The sequence below is a fragment of the Pan paniscus genome, chromosome 1 (genome assembly GCF_029289425.2).
Source record: "Pan paniscus chromosome 1, NHGRI_mPanPan1-v2.0_pri, whole genome shotgun sequence".
Classification (NCBI taxonomy): domain Eukaryota; kingdom Metazoa; phylum Chordata; class Mammalia; order Primates; family Hominidae; genus Pan; species Pan paniscus.
Genome location: NC_073249.2, coordinates 185,273,703 through 185,293,043, shown reverse-complemented (window position 1 = coordinate 185,293,043; position 19,341 = coordinate 185,273,703). Strand labels below are relative to the sequence as shown.

General features: G+C 55.7%; 1 protein-coding gene across 5 annotated transcripts in view; it reads right to left on the bottom strand.

Moving 5' to 3' along the window:
* Window positions 1-19,341, bottom strand: part of HIVEP3 (HIVEP zinc finger 3) — a 530,006-nt gene that overhangs the window by 13,435 nt on the left and 497,230 nt on the right. For all 5 annotated transcript variants that reach the window (XM_034962612.3, XM_034962640.3, XM_034962626.3 and 2 more), the window contains one exon: window positions 4,943-5,118. In XM_034962612.3, the coding sequence (XP_034818503.3) occupies window positions 4,943-5,118 (176 nt within the window). The remainder of the gene's footprint in view (window positions 1-4,942; window positions 5,119-19,341) is intronic.

The window sequence follows — 19,341 nt, the reverse complement described above, 5'->3', positions numbered from 1 at the left end:
ACGCTAGATGAGCAGATAAGGAGATGAATAGGCAGACGGAGGATAGGTGAGTAGATGAAAACAAACGGAAGGATAGATGGAGAATGGGTCAATAAACAGATGAGATGATGGAGAGCTGGATGGGAGGACAGAGACGTGGATGAATGGAAGAATGGAAGAATGGCTGGTTGGATGGATGAATGGATACATGCACTATTACATGCATGAGAGTACAGACAGAAGGATGAAAGAATGGGAAGTTGGATGGGTGGGAGGACAAATGGGAGAATGGTAGGAACAGATAGGATGAGCAGATAAATGAACAGGAAAACAATTAGATGAGATGGATGGATAGGTGACCAGGGAGAGGGCCCATGGATGAACCGAAGGGTGCTTCTTAATCATTCCTAGAATTAGAAGAAATATTTAGGGTTTTGCTAAGAGGTTAATGGGGGAACCTTAAGCTGGGATTCCCTGAGGTGTCCAAGTCAAGGGCAGCAGGGATGGGAGGGGAGCTGTTTCCTTTCCTCTTTCTTCACCTTGGTCCTGGTTCATGACTCTATCCTTCCCAATTTGGGTTTTCCTCCTACAACCGGAAATAAATCTGGATGTGCTACTCCTGGCCATAGTGGGAGCAAAGCCATAACTTTCAGAGTCATCTTGTAGCCAGAGGGTCCTCAGAGGTCCCTATCCAACCTTGTGGACTTCTGCCCTCATTGTCATGAGAAGGCAAAGCCAGAGTAGGACAGTCAAGATGTGGGGAAAGGCAGCTGGGGTCTTCCGCGGATCAGAGATACCCACTGTCCTAAGGTCCTGGAGCCAGGCCCACCCTACCCTGACTACCCCAGGCCACAGAGCACTGTGGACACTGCTCATTCTGGCTATTACCTCACTTGTTGCACCTGTTCTGCCTGGAAGGTTTAGGTCTCTAATGAACCAAGCTAGATGCTGGGCACACAATGGGTGTACAATAGCCATGTATGGGAAATGCCCTTGTCATCGCAGGAGGAAAATGTTGGAAGGAGCTTCAAAGTCCATGTAATTCAACCCCCGCCAGGCTGAGGTTCTCCCTGCTTCTGATCTAACTCTGGGCCCAGGTGCTGATGGCACCATTAGACAAGATCACTGGCTGTCTTGGATGCTGGCAGGGCTGCTTGAACCAACACAGTGAATCAAGTGGCCCACAGTCACAGTGCTGGTTGGTGCCGACCCAGGTCTCAAGACTCTGGGGGCCTTTCCCACTCCATATGGAGGCAGAATGGAACCTAGATGGAAGCTGGCAGCCTTGGGTTTGACTGTGGGCTCTGCCACTTGCTAGCTGTGGGCTCTTGGGCAAGTTCCTCAACCTTCTGAGCCCTGGTTTCTGCAACCGTGAAGTAATACCTACCTCGTGGGGATGCGGGAGGACTTGATGAGGTGACACAAGGAGAGTGGCAGCAGAGTGTGCCTGGCAGAGAACAGACCCCTGTCCCCATGCGAGTCACTCTATTGAGCAGCCCAGGGGCTCTGCCACGCACCATGCTGGGTGTGGAGGAAGAGATGCTAAGATGATGCTTTTGGTGAAATGGTTTTACCTTTCTCAGGAGAAGGCACCAGGGAGCCCCCCAAAGGCCTGCCTCTCCTCTGCCCCTGCCACGGGGGTGCAGGGAGGAGTCAGGATCGGAGGTGACTTTGCGGGTCCAGGAGTGGACACTGGATGGGCAGCCCTGAGTGCTGTCCGGGTCCCTCTGTGACTTCCCCTCTCCAGGCCTGTCTCCTCCTCTGTGAAAGGGGAAGGTGGGGCACACGGCTGCAGGCACAGCCTGAACACCACTTCCCTGTTGAGGGCCAGGGCCTCAGCTTGTCAGGCAGAGCCACAGCTTCTCACAGTCATCCCAGACCCCACCAAAGCCTGACAGGCCTGGAATGAAGAGGAAAGGCAAGTGAGAGGTAAAGTGATGGGTGTCGGGAAGAGGCGGAACCTCCGATAAAAGGGCATCCACCAACAACCCTGCCTGCCTCATTTGGCTTTGATCAACCGCTCTGTCCCTGCCCCTGCCGCTGGCAGACCTGAGGCCATCTCTGTCCCCTGAGGCGATCGGTGCAAGGGCCTGGACAGGGCACAGCCATCCGCTGGCCTCTGGGAACCATCTGAGAAGAGGAAATGGGACCCCCAGCCACCACAGGGCTACCCACAGGCCTCCCCAGCCCCACCTACTGACGCATTCCTTAGCCAGTTTCCAGAGGCCTGAGCTGCTGCCACGACGTCTGACACAAGAGACGAGACACACACGGCAGACAGAGACAGACAGGAAGGCAGGAGGGGCTCCCCAGGCCCTGGTGTAGCCGGGTGGTAGGGCCGGGAGGGCTGCCTGGGGCAGGCCTGGAGGTGGCCCAATGGGGAGGAACACAGCCCCGGAGACAAGGGGCCTGTGTTGTCTGAGCTGATGGCTGACGGGGCCCAGCACTCCACAAAGACACCTGGCCCCAGAAACAGACAGGAGCTCCAGCGCCCTGCTCTCCCTTCACCCCCATACTGCAGAGAGAGCTAACAGGGAGACTTCCCTGCTTCCATTGCCACCATCCCAACCTGGCCTTCCCTCTGTTAGTCAAACAGTTTCAGATTCCACCATTTCCCATCTGCTCCCTGCGTTGGTTCTGGAAGGTTCTAGTCTTCTAGAAGCCCCTGTGAACAGTTGAGGAAGAGCTCAGGGCACTGCTTGATCACTGGTTGAGAGCACGGCCTCACAAGCCTGGCCTTCAGGACAGCAGGGGCAGCCTTACCTCGGGGGATGCTCTACACCCCTGGAAATGGGGAGGGCCTACAGCCCCTCTGTTCAGATTACGCACTCTGGACCCTCCAAAGCTCTCCAGGGCCCTGGCTCTGTGCTGGCTCAGAGAGACCCAGGAAGGGACTGCAGACAGGCTCAGTGTGGCTTCCAATGAAGGCATCTCCTAGAAAGTAGGGGCTCCTGCTAGGGACCCAAGGCAAAGGGAATTGAGTGGGCCCCCTGTGGGAAACTGCTTGGGCTGGAAACTTCCAGTCTCACGCGGCAGAGTGATGGTTTCCTGAGGCGATGGGCAGCCCAGGCTGCGTGTGGGGCACAGGTGTGCTCTGCATGGCCCTGGGCTGGCAGTGTGGTCCCCTGGACACAGGCCACTCCAAGTGCAGCTTTTTGCCACCCACTCCAGGGAAGGGAGGGAACTAACTGCTCACAGAAAGGAAGATGATGGGGTGATGCCCTGGAGCTCGGGGCCCGTGTTCTAGTTACAGCTCCAGCATTAACAGTTATTCTGTTTTCTGGGATCACTTTCTTCACCTTCAAGGGGACTTGGGTGATAAGTTTTCCGCTTTTAGAGTTGAAGACCGTCCATTGAATTGTCAGTCAGTTATCCCCGTCTTGCTCTTCCATAAAATCTCGACTGGCTGCAGAAGGCCAGAGGAAGTGCGGTTGGAGGGCGTGTCAGGGACAGCCCATGTCCAGGGCGACGCATGCTGGGCAGGGCTGCAGGGATGGAAGACACCTTTGAAGCACCCATGGGGTGGGTGGGGAGTCCTGGGCCAATGTGCCCTCTCTGGGCAACCTTTGGGACATTGTTTATGAGACACCAAGAGAGAAGAGGATGGGGGAAAGGCAGTGGGAGGGCAGGCACCTCTGTTTAAACCAAAACCTTGACAGGAAAATTTGAGCTTAACTTGCAGATGATGGCGAGGGGACAGAGGAGAGCAGGGGTTCAGTTAATGGGGTCAGGAGACCAGAAATGGGAACACAGTCAGAGAAGAGGCCACTCTCTCAGGGGATGTGATAAACTGGCCCCTGACCTGGTATAGAGAGAACGGAAGGGGCCAAGCAGCAAGAGCACGGAGGAAGTGAAGAAGGGTAGGGACCCTGCTGGGCCCCCTCCAGAGCAGCTGCCCAGCCTCGCTTGCTGGGAGCAACTTTGCCAACAGAAGAAAGGTCAACAGGTGGCACAGCTGAAGGATGCCCTTGAGTTTCACCCCCTGAGAAACCGTGGGGCTCCCAGAAGCCCCCAACTTGCTCAAAGGAGAAGACAGGACCCTGATGTCCAAACCCTGACCCAGGAATCTATCAAGCTCCAGAGGCTGAAGACACTGGGGTGCCGAGAGCCCTGGGTCTCCCTCCAAGGCGCTTCAGTCTGCGGTGAGCAAGCTGCCAGGACCTTCCCTGCCTATCCTGCAGTAGGAGAGTGCAATCCAAGAATCTCATGGACTCAGCTCCTTTGTCCACACCAGGGGCCTGGCCTGGGTGGCTGTGGCAGGCCAGGCCATGCCCATCACCCATCACAGCTCTCTGGGATGCATGCCTTTCACAGCAGGCCCCTCCTTTCACCAGTGACTGCCAGAGCCTATCCTGACCCTGATGTGGGGTGTGGCTGGGGCAGGGGTGACAGGGCTGTCAGTCTGGGAGTGGGGGGCTGGCCCTGTGCTGAGAGGTGCAGAGAAGCTGGGTGGAGCAGGGGCATGGTGGGAGTGGAGAGGTCAGTGGAGGTCGGCGTGCTCTGGCATGAGAAGTGAGCATGCGAGTGTGTTAAGCAGCTGGGAGTGGAATGGATTTCCAAATGCAAGAGTGGCAGTGACGAGCATGGATGCTGGAGTGTCTCAGATCAGTGGATAAACGGCTCAGGAGACATGCAGAAGGGAGGGGAGATGAGAGAAGATGCAAAACCAGGAACGGTGAGCAAGAGTGCCGCACCAGGCTGGGCAGGCCAGGGCCGGGTGGCCATAGGTGCAGGGGCTGTGTGTGTGTTCCAGGAGGATGGCTGGGGGCAGCCATGGGGAGCCACAGGCCAGTCTGGAGCCAGCTGCTCTGCCACTGGGCACCAAGCTGGGTGGGAACCCAGGAAATGGGGCTGCTCCAGGCCCCCTGCAAAGAGGTCTGGGCGCCTGAACTCTGTGCTGGGACTCCCAGAGGGGAGCTCCCTGCAGCGGGCAGGGGCAGTGCCCCAGCTGACTCTCTCTTACCTTTGGTTTTAAAAGCAAAGTGACAGTGCTTGCACACATAGGGCCGGACGTCAGTGTGGGTGCGGATGTGTTTCTTCAGCATGCTGGGCTTCTTGCAGCGAATTCCACACTCCTCACAAACATATTTCCCTCGGCCGCGGCCTCGCACATATACATACTCTTCGTTTGATTTGTACCTATGAGCAACAGGCGTCATAGTAAAGGGAAAAAAAAGGAGAAGAGGCAGGTTCCCACCTCAGAAGACGCACGCGCTTCCTAGCTTCATCCAGCCCGTTACAGATGCAAGGAATGGAGGCCACGGAACCAGAGAGGACCACGAGAGTGGGAGGAACTGAGTCACCCTGGTGATCCACTGCGGACCCCTGCGCCCCTCCCCCTCAGACGGGGGGCTGCACTATTCTTCCTCCTCCAGAGCAGCAGACACTGGTGCTTCCCACTGAGGGGATGTGGAGCTGCAGGGTGCCAGACAGCCTCCTTGGCACAGCCAGCCCAGCTACAGCTTCGCCCACAAAGAACAGCCACCGCAGGCCACCAGAGTCCCAGAGAGGGAATGATGATAATAAAACAGCAGCAGCAGCTCGGGCAGCCGCCATTCACCAAGTGCTCACTCTGCCAGGCACTTTACCCAAACCAAAGCACAACCACCTCACCATGGAGAGCCTGTGAGACCCTGAGACTTAGAGACAGTGAGAGACTTGTCCAAGATCCCATAGCCAGAAGGGACCAGAATCAGGCTTTGAACCTGCCTGCCCCAAAGCCTGTCCAGTCTGCCAGGAAGCCGCCTTGATATTCATGGGAGGAGAAGGAACAGGGACCACCATTGCTTCCCTGGCTTCAGAGTTTGGAATGAAGAGTCCTGAGCTCTTCCCCTCACCTGCACGTCAGCCTGCAAGCTCTGCAGGATGCAGGGTCCCAGCCACCTGCCACATCGCTTGGGGTTCTATCTGGAAGTGCCACCAGCTTTCAGAAGCTGCGCCTGAAGCATGAATCAGAATGCTCTTATTTCCACTTAGAAGGAAACCCACGAGTCCCACATGCGCAACAGGATCACGATGAAGCTGTCTTGTTGGTCTAATGCTATGCATGTGCAAGTCTCAGATGCGGTGGGGAGGGTGGCAGGGGGCGCGCCAGGAGAGGGGACCCTGGCATAATTCCAGGAGAAGAGCCTTCTGACTCGTGAAGCCTGAGAGGCCACTGGCACGGCACGTGGAGGAGGCGTGGCTTCTCAACCTGTGGAGCGCACCTTCCAACGCCAGCCAGAGTTGCCCTCACATACTCACGCCGCACCACCTGCCCCTGCCTGGTTCCAGCACAGAGGGGCAGGAGGTGGCTGGGAGGAGGTGAGCAAGGGACAGCGTGTCGGGGCGGGGGGGCTCCACCCTGCTTCAATGGGGCTGTCAGCTTACAGCTGAAAAGACTTCGGAAGGAAGGGCTTGGAAGAGGGGACTTCAAGGAGAGAGCCCGCTGGCAGCAACAGAACCACCACCACCACACCCCCACCCTCACACTCGCCCTCACACATGCTCACACCCACACATTCACCCTCACATGCTCACCCTCACACACACTCACCTTCACACGCTCACCCTCATACTAAAACATGCTCACACCCCACACTCACCCTCACACTCACCCTCACACGCTCCCCCTCACACTCACACATGCCCACACCCCCACACTCACCCTCACACTCACCCTCATACGCTCACCCTCACACATGCTCACACCCCCACACTCACCCTCACACTCACCTTCACAGTCCACACCCCTGCCGTCACACTTGCCCTCACACATGCTTACACCCCCACACTCACCCTCACCCTCACACACCCTCACACGTACACCCCCACACTCACACCCTTACACCTGCTCCCACCCCAACCTTCACCCTCACACACACCCTCACACACTCACCCTACACACACACCCTCACACATACACCCCCACACTCACACTCCCCCATACCTGCTCGCACCCCCACACTCACCCTCACGCACACACACCCTCACACTCACCCTAAAACGTGCTCACATCCCCACACTCACCCTCACACTCACCCTAACACCCTCACACGCTCACCCTCACACATACACCCCCCCACACTCCCTCACACCCGTTCACACACCCTAACACACTCACACACTCAGCCTCACAAGCTCACTCACACTAAAACATGCTCACATCTCCACTCACACTCACCCTCACATGCTCACCCTCACACATGCTCACACCCCACACTCATCCTCACACTCACCTTCACTCCACACCCCTGCACTCACTCGCTCACACCCCCACACTCACCCCCACCCTCACCCTCACACTCTTCCTCACACACACCCTCACACACCCTCACATGCTCATCCTCACACACCCACACACACTCACCCTCACACACATGCTCACCCTCACACACACCCTCACACACTCACCTCACACACACACCCTCACATGCTCACCCTCACACACAGCCTCACACACTCACCATCACACACTCACCCTCACACCCTCACACACCCTCACACTCCCTCACACGTTCACCCTCACACACTCACCCTCACACACCCTCACATGCTCACCCTCACACACCCTCACACACTCACCTCACACTCACACACACCCTCACATGCTCACCCTCACACTCACCCTCACACACTCACCATCACACACTCACCCTCACATACACCCTCACACACCCTCACACTCCCTCACACGTTCACCCTCACACACCCTCACACTCACACCCTCACATGCTCACCCTCACACATACACCCCCACACATTCACCCTCACACCTGCTCACACACCCACACTCACCCTCACACACACCCTCACATGCTCACCCTCACATGTTCACTTCACATACACCCCCACACTCACACTCACCCTCATACCTGCTCACACCCCCACACTCACCCTCACACACACCCTCACATGCTCGTCCACACACACCCACAATGCTCACCCTCATACACCCCCACACTCACCCTCACACCTTCACACGCCACACCCCTGCACTCACACCCTCACACTCCACACCCCACCCTTACACTCACCTTCACACTCACACTCCACACCCCCACCCCTCCACACTCACACCCCTGCCCTCACGCACCCTCACACCCCACCCTCACACCCTCACACTTCACACCCCTGCACTCACACACACATCCCACCCTCACACTCACCTTCACACTCCACACCCCTGCACTCACACTCACACTCCACACCCTGCCCTCACACTCACCTTCACTCACACTCCACACCCCCACCCTCACCCTCACACCCCTGTCCTCACACCTTCATACTCACACACCACCCTCACACACACACACTCACACCCCCACCCTCACATGCTCACCCTCACATATACACCCCCACACCCTCACACTTTCACACTCCACACTCACACACTCACACTCATTCTCACACTCTACACCCCACCCTCACACACTCCACATCCCCACCCTCACACTCACACCCCTGTCCTCATACATTCACACACCCCACCCTCATGCTCACCCTCACACACCCCCACCCTCACATGCTCACCCTCACACATGCACCCTACACCCTCGCATTCACCTTCACACTCCACACTCCTGCACTCACACTCGTTCTCACACTTTACACCCCACCCTCCCACTCACCTTCACATTCACAATCCACATCCCCACCCTCACCCTCACACCTGTCATCACACATTCACACTCACACCCTACCCTCATGCTCACCCTCACACACACACCCCTGCCCTCACATGGTCACCCTCACACATGCACCCCACACCCTTGCATTCACCTGCACACTCCACACTCCCGCACTCACACTCGTTCTCACACTCCGCACCCCGCCCTCACACTCACCTTCACATTCACACTCCACACCCCCACCCTCACTTACCTTCACACTCATACCCTTGCCCTCACACCTTCACACTCACACCCCACCCTCACACCCTTACCCTCACCTTCATACTCCACACCCCCACACTCACACTTGCCCTCACACTCCACATCCCCACCCTCACTCACCTTCACACTCACACCCCTGCCCTCACACCTTCACACTCCACTCTCACACCCTCACACACCCTCACACCCCCCACCCTCACACACCCTCACACCCCCCCACCCTCACACACCCTCACATACACCCCCACACTCACCCTCACACCTTCACACTCCACAACCCCACACTCACACTCGCCCTCACACTCCACACCCTGCCCTTACACTCACCTTCACACAGTCCACACGCCCACCCTCACCTTCACACTCACACCCTTGCTCTCACACCCTCAGACTCACACCCCACCCTCACACACACCCCACCCTCACCTTCACACACTCCACACCCCCACCCTCACTCACCTTCACACTCACACCCCTGCCCTCACATTCACCCTCAGACTCACACCCCACCCTCACACACCCCACCCTCACACCCTCACACTCACACCCCACCCTCACACTCACCTTCACACTCACACTCCACACCCCCACCCTCACCTTCACACTCACACCCCTGCCCTCACGTTCACCCTCAGACTCACACCCCACCCTCACACTCATCCTCACACACCCTCACATACCCCATCCTCACACTCACCTTCACACACTCCACACCCCCACCCTCACGCTCACCTTCACACTCCACACCCTGCCCTCACACTTTCACACACCCCTGCCCTTACACTCACCTTCATACACTCCACACCCCCACCCTCACACCTTCACACTCCACACCCCACCCTCACACCTTCGCACACCCCCGCCCTCACACTCACCTTCATGCTCACATTCCACACCCCCACCCTCACACTCACCTTCACACTTCACATCCCTGCCCTCACACTCACACCCCTGACCTCACACTCTCCCTCACACATGCTCACACCCCCACCCTCACACTCACACACATCCTCACCCCACACCCTCACACATGCTCACACCCCCACACACCCTCACACAACTCACCCTCACACACACCCTCACCCTCACACATGCTCACACCCCACACTCACCCTCACACTCACATGCTTACACCCATACACTCACACCCTCACCCTCACACGTGCTCACACCCCCACTCACTTACCTTCACACTCACACATGCTCACACCCCCCACTGACACACCCTCACCATCACACATGCTCACACCTCCCCACACCCTCACATTCACACATGCTGACACCCCCACACTCACACGCTCACCCTCACATGCTCACCCTCCACACACATGCTCATACCCCACACCCTCACACACACCCTCACACATGCTCACACCCCACACCCCCACCCTCACACTCCCCCCAAACTCACACCCCACACTCACATAGTCCACACCCCATCCTCACACTTATGCTGACACCCCTACCCTCACACACCCCTGACTCTCCTGCCCACACACCCCTACCCTCCCCCACACCCCACCCTCAAACATACGTCCCCACCTTCATACACATACATACACTCACATCACTCACCCCACACCCTCACACCCCCCACACTCACGCCCCTACACACTCCCACAACCACACTTGCATCTCCACTTGAATACTCATATACCCCATATTTACACATACACACACCACCCTCACAACCATCCACACACACCCCGACTCACTTCCACATCCCCACACACTCATACACACACATAACCCCACAATCACACCCCCCACACACCCCCACATTCACAGTCACCCCCACAGTCACACTTACATCCTCACACTCCCACTCACACTGATGCATACTCCCACAATCAAACCCACACACCAACACCCCCCCACCACACGGACATGCACCCCCCCACCCTAAGACGCTCACAGTCACACACGCTCACACCCATGCACACACACCACACACTTAGACTCACTTGCACACTCAGACCACACTCATGCTCATACACTCTCCTGGCACACTCACCCTCACCTCACACATGGACTGCTGTCCACCAGTACAGGTGGACCCTGTTTTTTTGGTCACCTCAGATTTGGCCAACTGATGCCGCCAAGGTGTCTAAAACTGCCCCTTCTCCACCGTGGCTGCCCTGACCAGCCAGTTTTGGCCATGTCCCCAGTGGGGGTCACCTTTCCACAGGATCCAGGACACGCTCCACCTTGCGTCCGAGAGGAGAAACTGAAGGCCGTGGCGGCGGTACGCAGAAATGACTCGGTTCTCTTAGGAAGGGCACTCTGTGGCCAAGCACGAGGCATCTGCCTCAATGTGACAGCGGCTCACCCTCACGTAGCAGATCTCCAAGACTAAAACCAGTTGCTCACACCTGGATCTTAATTCCCATGTCCCTCCATGACCCTGGGACCTGGTGGCCAGGGAAGATGGCTGAGATGGGGCCCCCTTTCCCAGCTAGAAGAAGACAGAGTGAGGACAGCTTGGTCTCCCCTTTGCACTGGAAGCCCCGCCACCTCCTGGACACTAGCCTCCACCTGGCCTTGCTTGTCGGGTCCATGGCACTTGCTCCCCTCCCGCCACCACCTGCAATGGTGTCCTTCAGCCTAATGGTGTCCTTCAGCCTAGCCTTCACCCTGCTGATCCCCACACAGGCCCACAGCCACTCTGACATCTACTGGGCCTGTGTGCCAGCCAACCTAGAAGCAGGTGCCAGGGTCCATCTGCCCCAGCTGCTCTCCGACCTCTTCATTTCCTCCTCCATATCAAGCTTAAATGGTACATGGTCTTTCCAAATGGAGAGAGAGAGATAGGAAGGGGAGGGAGAGAGAGGACTCTGAGCCTTTAAGGTTGGTGCCTTGACTTGGGGCGGGGTGTACACAACCACGTGCAGCACCTTGTCACATCAGGGAGGGAGTGCAGCCTGCTGGGGAACACGAGGGAGGAGCCTGGGTTGGGTGAGGCCAGGGATGACAAGAGAGATGGAGGACAGGAGAGATGGAGGATGGGAGAGAAGGGAGGACAGGAGCGAAGGGAGGACAGGAGAGATGGAGGACAGGAGAGAAGGGAGGACAGGAGCAAAGGGAGGACAGGAGAGATGGAGGACAGGAGAGATGGAGGACTGGAGAGATAGAGGACAGGAGAGAAGGGAGAACAGGAGAGATGGAGGACAGGAGAGATGGAGGACTGGAGAGATAAGAGGACAGGAGAGAAGGGAGAACAGGAGAGATGGAGGACAGGAGAGAATAGAGGACAGGAAAGAAGGGAGGACAGGAGAGATGGAGGACAGGAGAGAAGGGAGGACAGGAGCGAAGGGAGGACAGGGGAGATGGAGGACAGGGGAGATGGAGGACAGGAGAGATGGAGGACAGGAGAGATGGAGGACAGGAGAGAAGGGAGGACAGGGGAGATGGAGGACAGGAGAGAATAGAGGACAGGAAAGAAGGGAGGACAGGAGAGATGGAGGACAGGGGAGATGGAGGACAGGGGAGATGGAGGACAGGGGAGATGGAGGACAGGAGAGATGGAGGACAGGGGAGATGGAGGACAGGGTAGATGGAGGACAGGAGAGATGGAGGACAGGAGAGATGGAGGACAGGGGAGATGGAGGACAGGGGAGATGGAGGACAGGGGAGATGGAGGACAGGAGAGATGGAGGACAGGAGAGATGGAGGACAGGGGAGATGGAGGACATGAGAGATAGAGGACAGGGGAGATGGAGGACAGGAGTGATAGAAGACGGGGCGATAGAGGACAGGAGAGATGGAGGACAGGGGAGATGGAGGACAGGAGAGATGGAAGATGGGAGATAGAGGACAGGAGAGATGGAGGACAGGGGAGATGGAGGACAGGAGAGATGGAGGACAGGAGAGATGGAGGACAGGGGAGATGGAGGACAGGAGAGATGGAGGACAGGGGAGATGGAGGACAGGGGAGATGGAGGACAGGGGAGATGGAGGACAGGAGAGATGGAGGACAGGGGAGATGGAGGACAGGGGAGATGGAGGACATGAGAGATAGAGGACAGGGGAGATGGAGGACAAGAGAGATGAAGGACGGGGAGATGGAGGACAGGAGAGATAGAGGACAGGGGAGATGGAGGACAGGAGAGAAGGGAGGACAGGGGAGATAGAGGACAGGAGAGACGGAGCACAGGAGAGAAGGGAGGACAGAAGAGATGGAGGACAGGAGAGAAGGGAGGACTTGGGTAGGCACCCCCCGGAGCAACGGCAGAGTGTTGAGAGCCTGGAGTATTTGGTTGCAGAGAGGAGATGAGGCTGGAGGAAAGGCAGGCTGGATCACCATTGGCCTTGAACACCATGCTAAGTTTGGGATTGATAAAAGCCTTAAAGAGAAATATAAAGTCTCCAAGAGAGGATATTCCCTGGCCATGGGAATGGCCTGGAGGAGGAGAGAATGAATCCAGGCCCAGGCTCATGTTCTAGAACAGCGATTTGAGATGCCTTCTGGGCATAGGCTCCACAGGCCTCAGTGGCCATTTGGATGGGGCAGGGGTCAGAACGAAGGAGAAACCAAGATCCAGAAGTTTCAACTTGGCTCTAGTGGCACCACCCCCGAGCTTGGGGGGAAGCGATGGAGGACCCTAGTCTTTAAGCATTGAGTACGAGATGCCCATGAGGAAGACATGAAGAAACGTCCTTGTGTCAAAAATCAGTGGGACTCAGAAGGGGATATGTAGATTTGGGAGGAGGATGACCCCACAAGACAGAAGAGGGTAGTGCCGACGGCAGAGACCTGGGTGGCACCCAAATTCAAGGGTGGGCAGAACAAATGGCACCCCAAACCCTGCCCTCAAAAAGAGAAAGGTCAGAGAAGCAGGAAACTGGGAGAGAACTGTGGCTTAGCCAAGAGGAGAGGGTTTAGACGAGGAGGGGCCCATGGCTGGACATCCCAGAGAGCTTGAGGAAGACGGCTGCTGAGGACCCAGGACTTGAAAGAGGGCAGTCCTGGTTCAACGACCTGGAACCTGTGGCTCCTCTGCTCGTTGAAGGCCAGGACCGAGGCTTGTCCAGCTTTGAGGTTCCCAGAGGGTCCAGCCCAGGGACAGGCCTATGGCAGCTGTCTATCAGTGTGGACCTCCCCAAGCCTGAGGTAGACCCGCCGGGCTCTGGGTCCAGCTCCTCCTGCGGTGCCAGAGCCCACCCCACCCACTGTCCTCTCCCACAGCTTCCCAGCAGTGTCACTGCCTCCTTCTCCTAGCCCCTTCCACCACCACAGACACAAGCCCAGCTCTCTTCCCATCACAAATCAACCAGCCCCAAGCCTCCCTGGGCCCAAATCCCGGGCCAGCTCTGCTGTCCCTCTTTCCTGCACAGCCTGGATCTGGAGAGGGCTGTCCACACCTCCTCCCCACTCTATGCTTTTGAGCCGCTGCAGCCCAGCTCTGATGACCAACTGTTCTTGCCAAGGTCACAGCTTGCTCCATCCAAAGTCCATTTGCCTCATCCTGTCCCTCTTGCTGGCCTTCTGGAGGCACCTCATTCCCTCCTGCTTGTGTCTCCTTTGCAAGCTCCTTTTTTGCCCACCCTTTCCCATGCCGACATGGCCCCTGCCAGCCTCCGACCTGCACTCTTCTCACCACACACCTTCCCCAGGTGACCCTCCACCTGGGTGCTGATGGCCCCCAGCCACTTCTCTCTCGAGTTCCGATGCCTTTGCTATACATCTAATTGCCCCTTAGTATCACCTCTGGTGGTTTTCAGGCACCTCATACCTTGCGTGCCCAGAACCAGCCTTCCAAGTCCCTCTACCTGCAGTGTCTGCTCCTGGGTCCCCGTCTCTCTCAGTAAGCAGCACCTGCACTTGTGTGGCTGGCCAGCCCACAGGCTGGGCTTCATCCTTGATGGCTCCATTTCCTTCATGCTCCATAATCAATCCACCACCACAACCATCAGTGCTACATGCAATGCATGCTCCAAGGGTGCCACCTCTCTGTCCCCACCAGCCATGGCCACCACCCTCTCTCCTATACCACTGCCTCCTTTCTTCACAAAACAGCCAGTAGGAGCTGTCCCCAAATCCATCCAGGCTTACCACTCCTCCCAGCCTAGAGGTCCCACTTCATGCTTCTCCCACTACTATCGGAGCGAAGCCCTGCATTCCTTGGCAGGAAAGGCCCAGGGCACCATCTGCCCTTGCCACCTCCCCAGCTCATCTCCCTCCAATTCCCACTGATCCCCCCATTTCCTGCTGCACTCCCCCTCCAGCCATGCCAAAGGTCACCTGGAGCCTTGCGTCCCTGCCCCAGCACCACCCCCTCTCCTATAAGACCAGCTCCTCCACTCTACCAGAAATTTGCACCAAGGTCCTGTCCTTCGAAGGCCTGTCCCACACCCCTCCTCTGAACCTGGGGATCTCACCCGCTTCTGCTTCAGGGCACTTGTCAGACTGTGTGTACTGCAATGGCCTTTTCACAAGCACAGCCCCCATCATCCCTGCGCGGGTGAGGACCACATCTACCTCATTTGTCAGAACATCCCCAGCAGGTGCCCAATACATATTCATTAGCTGCACATCAGAGAGACCAGCGAGGCCTTCTTTCCTGGGGCCTGTGATCCTCAGATTCTAGCCTTGACTTTCCCACTCCAGGAGTTCCTGAGCACAAGTTTAACTCAATGCTGGGCTCCCAAAGGAGGCGGGACACAGGCAGTGCCTCAGAACCTTGATGGGCGCATACGCTGCCCACTTTCTGAGAGGAGTGACTCTGCTCAGAGCGGGAGAGGTGGGCAGGACACTTGGGTCTTGGTTCTTCTGCTCTTGTTGGAACTCGCCAGGTGACCTTGGGCAAGTCACTTTCTTTCCTTCAGAAATAGTCCTCATTACCTGAGACACGGCAGAGCACCGTCACATGGCGGGCATCACTCGATCCTCCCATCAACCATTTTACCATTGTCCCCATTGTATAGAAAAGGGAACCAAGGCCCAGTGGGTTCATTGACATGGCCAAGACCACCCAGCCAGCAATTTTACCACGCAGCACCCTGTTCCCACACATCATCTAAACACTTTTAGATGATGCCGACCAAGGTTTTGTTAGCATCTTCCCTCTCCCAGGGACCTGTTACACTGCAGACAAATAAGAATGGCATCACTCCCCGCCCAGCCCTTCCAGCCAGCACTGGGGCGGAACCCCAGGTATTGACAGCTGTAGAGAAATGCCGGGGAAGAGCCAGGGTGGGAAACCGGAACACCATGATGGGGGTCCCTGGGGATATAGTCCTGCTTGCCTGGTCTGCTGGCCTCTTCCCTCCTCCACCCAAGGCAGCCCTTTGGAGGCCTACGCCACAGGCTGCCCTTTATCAGGGGAGCAAGTGACCAACTTCCCTCCCTGTTCTGAGGCTGCAAGACGGTCCGCTGCTGGTGGGCCTGGCAGGGCTGACTTATGGAGTAATTTCTCCCAGTGTCTGGAAGCAGCTTTCTGCCCCATGCCTGGGGTCAGGGCAGGACAGAGGCTATGGGGAGGGGTATGGCGAGACCAAAGTCTTCATGGATGGATCTTTTCATTCTTATGCTGTGGCTGTAAGACTCGTGGACTCAAAGGAAAAGAAAAAGATCCTTAAACAACCCCTTGATCAGGAGGGTCTTACAATCTTCACTGAATAGAGAAGGCAACAGAAACAGAGAGGTTGAGTGTCTTGCCCAAAGTCACAAGGCAGCTCAAAAGTGGTGAAGCAAGGACTGGACCCCAGATCTGACTTGTGTGCCCTGAAGAGCAGCACAGTATGATCTAGTGTGATGTCCTCTCCTGCCCCCGGCAACTTCTGCAATCCCCATGGCTGGTGATACTGAGCTGCCTGACTGTGAACCATCAGCACATGATATCTTGGGTTGTAGCAGACCCACAGCTTCTGCTAAGCACAAAGGAACTCGGCACAGAGCCCCCAAAGGACATGACACGTTCCTCTGCTCAAGATGTCAAAGAGGGGTTGTGGTGGAAATTGCATGGCATTTCAGGCAAGATGATGGAGGAGGTTGTTGTTCCCGGACTCTGAATATAACAAAAGATGGAAAGAAGCTGCTCTGCCATGCAGTGGGCTCCCCGTCACTAGCACTGTCCACCTAGAGGCCAGATGAACAGGCTATGAGGTCTTCTAGTAGTAGGTAGTAGGTAGAATAGCATTATTCTACTACTCCTAGCTAGTGGGAGGGAATTCATGACGTCTACGTGCTCAGGACACGTCCAGCACACCGACAGAGCGGCTTTGGGTGGATTAGCTTGTGTATGAGTGTCATAACATTGTAAAGTGGATATATTTAGTTCACTTGGATATATTTAGTTTAGCATATTTGTTCCAGTAAATATAAATGGCTATATTTACTCCTAAGACCAAGTGGAGGCTCAGGGCACTAGAGGGGGATGGGCTGGCAACATGATCAAGCAAAGCAGGGGAGGCGTAGGAGGGGGCTCGGTGGGGACTGCGGTGACCTGGGAGGCAGGGCATATCCCTCTCTGAAGGGGCAGTGGCTATTCCTGTCCTGCCAAATGTCACCTGAAGTTGTTACATCTTCCAGTTTTTTCAATGAAACCACAAATCCAGATTTTTTTAAAAAACTAAAAATATTAGCAAACTCTTACACTGGGTGCCAAGCACGATTTTAAATGCTTTACATGCGTTACCTCATTAAATCACATGACAGCCCTATGTGATGGGGCTGTCATGATTCCCATTTACACAGGAGAAAACAGTCCCAGAGAGGTTAAGTAATCTGCCCAAGGTCACACAGCCAGTTAATGGAGTCAGAATTTGAACTCAGGTCACCTGGCTACAAGGTTCATGTGCTTAACTGCTGTGCAATTCTGTTTTTTAAAAAACACTGTGTAAGTCAAATAAAATACAAGAGGCGGATCCAGCCTGGAGCTAAACTTCTGGCTCAAAGTAATTTCCCCAAGGTCATATAGCTAGTAAATAGGGGCATGTCTGACCTTCAAGCCCGTGACTTTTCTCTCCACCAAGCTGCATTATTTTCTGAAATGAAGGGATGAACTCAATGGCCTCCAAGTTACCTTCTTAATCTGAGATTCTATGTATTAAGCTATTCTGCATTTATATTATGACTTTTCCACCTATTATTCATATTTAATTAGAGAACTCTTGCATCTCTTCCAAGTCTGGATATTTTAAAGGTTTGCTGCATTTCTGATTTTATTATGATCTGGTTGCCAAATATGCTTTCCTCCCAGGGGGCACACTTCTTGGGTGTAGTCAGTCATGCAAAGCAAGAGGAAGATGTGACGAGCAATGCACACACTGTTGCTCTGAGACCCACTTTGGCGGGCAGCCTGTGTCCATGAAGTGAGGCTCAGGGCCACTTCCCAGAGGTCTGGTACCCTGGGAGGTCCAGCCATGGTGAGCTGGCTGGCTTGTCCGCAGTGACACGCTGCTCTTCAAGTGAAACTCACAGAAGAATGGATGTCTGTGGAAAGAGGGGCAAGTGCCAGGTGGTACAGCCTGCTGAGCTGTGTCTCTCTTAAAAATATTCAGTGGCCAAGAGGTAGTAGACACATCCCCTGGTGGAAAGTAAACTGGGGAGGCTGTGTGGGTCATGGGGAAAGTTCACACTGGCTTCTGGGTACACCCCAGATTCTCCTTTTGTTGGGGTTCTGCAGAAACTACATCATGTCATAATGCTCGGGCTGGGGGCCATTAGGTGCACCCTCAGGGACAGGCCACTGTGCCAGGAATTCCACGGCACTCAGGCACAGAGCCCACCAGCACAGTCTCTGTTCTAAACAGCGACGTGAGCTGCAAGCATGTGAATTTACTCAACAGTATTTCCTAAGGCCTGGTCTGAGCCTGGCGCTGGGCCAGGGCCAGAAATATAAAGCTAAATAAAACCCTGACCTTGGTCTCAAGTGTGACTAACAGGCACTTAAAAGATCATAAAGCAAAGAGATGGAAACAGTAATACAGACAATGAGCAAAGTGCTACGGATGATGAGAGGAGGAACCAGTGGGGGTGGGTGTCAGGTGGCTTCTGCAGAAGAAACACCTTTGTCTGAGACTTTTTGGGTGCACAGGGTCAGAACTGAGACTCCTGTTTTATGAGTCTCCGCCTGAGTGCAGTGTGGAGGATGGTGTGGGTGGGGAGGTCTGGAGGCCAGGAGAGGCTATTGTGACTGTAGAGAGCCCAGCTGGACAGAGGCGAGGGCAAGAGGAAAGAGGACCTAGATATGAGACAGTTCAGCAGTGGCCCGACAGAAATAAGAGGGGAGAGTGGGTCAAGGATGCCTTCTTATACACCTTCCAGAAGGATTCTTGCTGATGAGGCAGGCTCTTGTCATTTTGCAGGCTTGCTACCTACAGTGGCATTTTCACCATTTCCTTGGTTTTACTATTGTGATTTTTTTAATACTAGGAAAACATCAGCTCCCAGTGGCAGCAGCTGGGAAGATGGCAGCAGCTCAGGGGTCTAATGCCCAGCACAGCTCTAAGAATAGCAAACGCCTTTATTCTGCAGAATTGGATATGA